Below are 3,149 nucleotides of genomic sequence, written 5' to 3'. Positions count from 1 at the left end.
ATATATATATAAAACCACCACAACCAAGATGTAGAACAGTTCCATAGAACCAAAGTAAATGCTGTTTTGGAACCAGCATCCCACCTTCAGACCCTGTGAACTGATGATCTGTTTTCTGTCTTTATAAATTTGCTTTTGAAAGAATATCACATAAGTGGTTGACTTTAAATAAAATATTGTTTCACTGTTGCTTTGCTTTGTGTCTGACTCTTAGCGACCCCATGGACTCTCCCCTTTAACCCTTTCCAACCTGCAAAGAGTTCCTTCCTTGACATTGGTTTATTGAGTTCTGTGTACACTTTCAAGTTACTTCCCTGAAGGATGAGCTTCCAGAGAAGTTTTTTTCAGAATGTTCATACTTGTGGTAAACTTTCTTTCTTGTGATGAGTTGAGATCAATCTTAGGCCTCCTACTAGCTTTTCTACTCTCTTTCTTTCTCATTTAGTATTTATTGGACTGGCCTTCCTCTTCACAATAGCACATGGTAGGAACCTAAGAGAGAGCTATTGTGAGCTCCTATTTATTTTCTGCTTACAGATAATTTGGAATGTGGATGTTCTCCAAATTTGGGGTTGATATTGTGTAGTTTGTTTTTGTTGTTTTTTATTGCTTGGGGGAGGGCTGGCGATGGATGTGTTAGATTTGGATTTCAGCTGATGCTATATTTTGATCACCCATATATTTTTAAGAGAGAAACTGACAAAATAAAACAGATACCAGAAAACAAAGCATGTCTTCTAAAGTACATTCATTCCAGTGACCTTTTCTTACATAATTTGGAGCTACAGTGTGGTAAAATGCTCACAGAGAAGGTAAAATGTGTATACTTCGAAATTAATGCATCATGAAAACTCAGTAACTATAAGAAAGTATATTTCCTGAGAATACTGTTTATAAAATGCCTATTGAGATAATCTATTACTACTGTGTATTTAGAACAGGATAATTAATTTTTAAGTTCCATGGAAGATTACTTTCTAAATGCAATAATCTTCTTTTAGAATTTGAGAACTAGATCCATTTCCAGTATTAGTCCTTCCAGTCTAATTCCATTATACTCTCCAGGGAACACGGAGTCTATTTCATTTCCTTGTGAGATGAGTATATCTGCAATGAGATTCAAACTGGGTTCTCCAACTTCCTAGCAAAGATACTTAGCAGTTTAGTATAAGTGGTTTTGATTGTTCTTTATAAATATTACATACAAACAAAAGTTAGTGTTAAAATGAATACGGCAAAGATATGGCAGAAAATCAAAAGAAAAATAAAACCTCTCTAAAATCCTATATCAAAACTTCCAAATGCTTGAATTTTTATTGTGATAATGTGACCTTGCACTTATATAATTAGTTGTTAATTTTTTATTCCTGTTTCCTTGTAAAAAATATGAATTATAGTCTCTAGGAAGAAGAAGAATAGCTGTTATTGAGAGCTTATTATGTGGCAAGCACTTAGTTTGCCAACTTTTAAGATTACTTAAAATTTTTTTTATGATGATAAGTTTCTTTCATCTTCCTTTTATACAAGATGATACTAGGTATGTGTTATGCCCAGAACATAGGGGTCGGTGTGTGTTTTTTTCACTATCACATTCTGTACATTGGAAAGCAACTGTCATTGTTTAGAAATGACACTAAGCAATAGAGTATCTATATATGATTTTAATATAAAACACTTGTTTTGCTTTTTGAATACTGATTTGCTACTGATTTATTTAAATATGATATGTCCAATTTTTCTGTCACACAATTTCCTTAATTTTCCAAATGATATGAATAGGATAGTTAACTTTGTGTTTACTACAATACCTGACAGAAATTTATGACATGGCCTGAGATGGAAAAACTAATAAAATGGTACTTACCATAAAGGATTGCAAGCAGAGACAGTGGCATGACAAGTAGTCCCACTAGCATATCAGCAATGGCTAGGGACATTAAGAAGTAATTGGTGGCATTGTGCAGTTTCTTTTCCAAGCTTACTGCCATGATAACGAGGATGTTGCCACCTATTGTCAAGATTATTATTATGACAATTGAAAGTGCTGGCCAGTTTTGTACCCCGTCTGGGAATTTGAAGCGTCCACCATCGGAGGTATTGAAAATGTCAGTTACTATGGCTGCTACTGGGCTCACAGATATATCACATTGCCAAACCAATAGGCCAATCAGGTGCACACTGAAAATTAAGAAAAAAAAAATCAGGTACATATTATATTGCTTGTACCTAATAAATTATTTATATAAAACAACTGTTTTTCCTTTAACAATCATTATTATCACATCACTGTTTTTATTCTCTTAATTAAATTTCAGTATTTCTTATTTCTATCCTTTTATGGAGTGTTTAATATGAGTCAGGCTCTTAACTTACTGAAATATATATATATATATATATATATATATATTTAAGTAATCTCATTTGATCTTATACGACATCCTCATGAGGTCAGTACTGACTATTATGTATATGGAGAGACTGAGGTTCAGAGAAGTTAAGTAACTGTCTTAAGGAAATACAGCCAGTAAGTAGCAGGGGCAGGGTCTGTACTCAGGTCTCACTGATTACAAAGCCTGAGTTTTAGTTTTACTCTATATAATCAATCTGAAACCACAGTATTATTTGACTTGCTGAGTGACTTTATGCTGGCTCGTGGTATCTTTAATAGCTGTCCTATACATTTTCCTTCTATCTGATACTCTCCCCATTTCTGTCCTGTGTTTTCTGGGTCCAGTTCTAGGCTAGAAGATGATTTCTGGTGATAATTAATTCCTATGGGTTTGATGCTTTCCTATGCTGGAAACGAAATTTCTTAAAGTCATTTAAAATGTACATTTCTCATGATGGTACTTATGTAGACTTTTACTAATGATTTCAGGCCAAGTGGCAGACTAATGCAAGAGACACAGATGTGGTTTTGTTTTGTACATTCCAAATTAATTTGCCCTGATGGTGACATAAGATTTATTCAGTTTACATACATCAATGTAAGTCCCAAAAGTGTCTAATAAAACTAACATTAATTTTCCTTAACAAAATAGACAAAGACAAGCATATTCAATATTTCCTGCTTTAAAGCAAGAATTATTATCTGCTAATGACTCTTATGTGTATTCTGTGTTCAGTAATATTTATTTAATATTAAGCAA

General features: G+C 33.2%; 1 protein-coding gene across 1 annotated transcript in view; it reads right to left on the bottom strand.

The window, feature by feature from the left end:
• Nucleotides 1–1,864: 1,864 nt before the first annotated feature.
• Nucleotides 1,865–3,149, bottom strand: part of LOC105000113 (5-hydroxytryptamine receptor 2C-like) — a gene marked incomplete at its 3' end in the record, with an annotated part of 5,304 nt that continues 4,019 nt past the window's right edge. Inside the window, exon 2 of the mRNA XM_010855829.1 lies at nucleotides 1,865–2,178. Coding sequence (XP_010854131.1) covers nucleotides 1,865–2,178 — 314 coding nt within the window. The remainder of the gene's footprint in view (nucleotides 2,179–3,149) is intronic.

Source organism: Bison bison, unplaced genomic scaffold (assembly GCF_000754665.1).
Source record: "Bison bison bison isolate TAMUID 2011002044 unplaced genomic scaffold, Bison_UMD1.0 scf7180017854148, whole genome shotgun sequence".
In the NCBI taxonomy this organism is placed as follows: Eukaryota; Metazoa; Chordata; class Mammalia; order Artiodactyla; family Bovidae; genus Bison; species Bison bison.
Note: the sequence above shows the minus strand (reverse complement) of the source record. Positions and strands in the feature narration are given on the sequence as shown.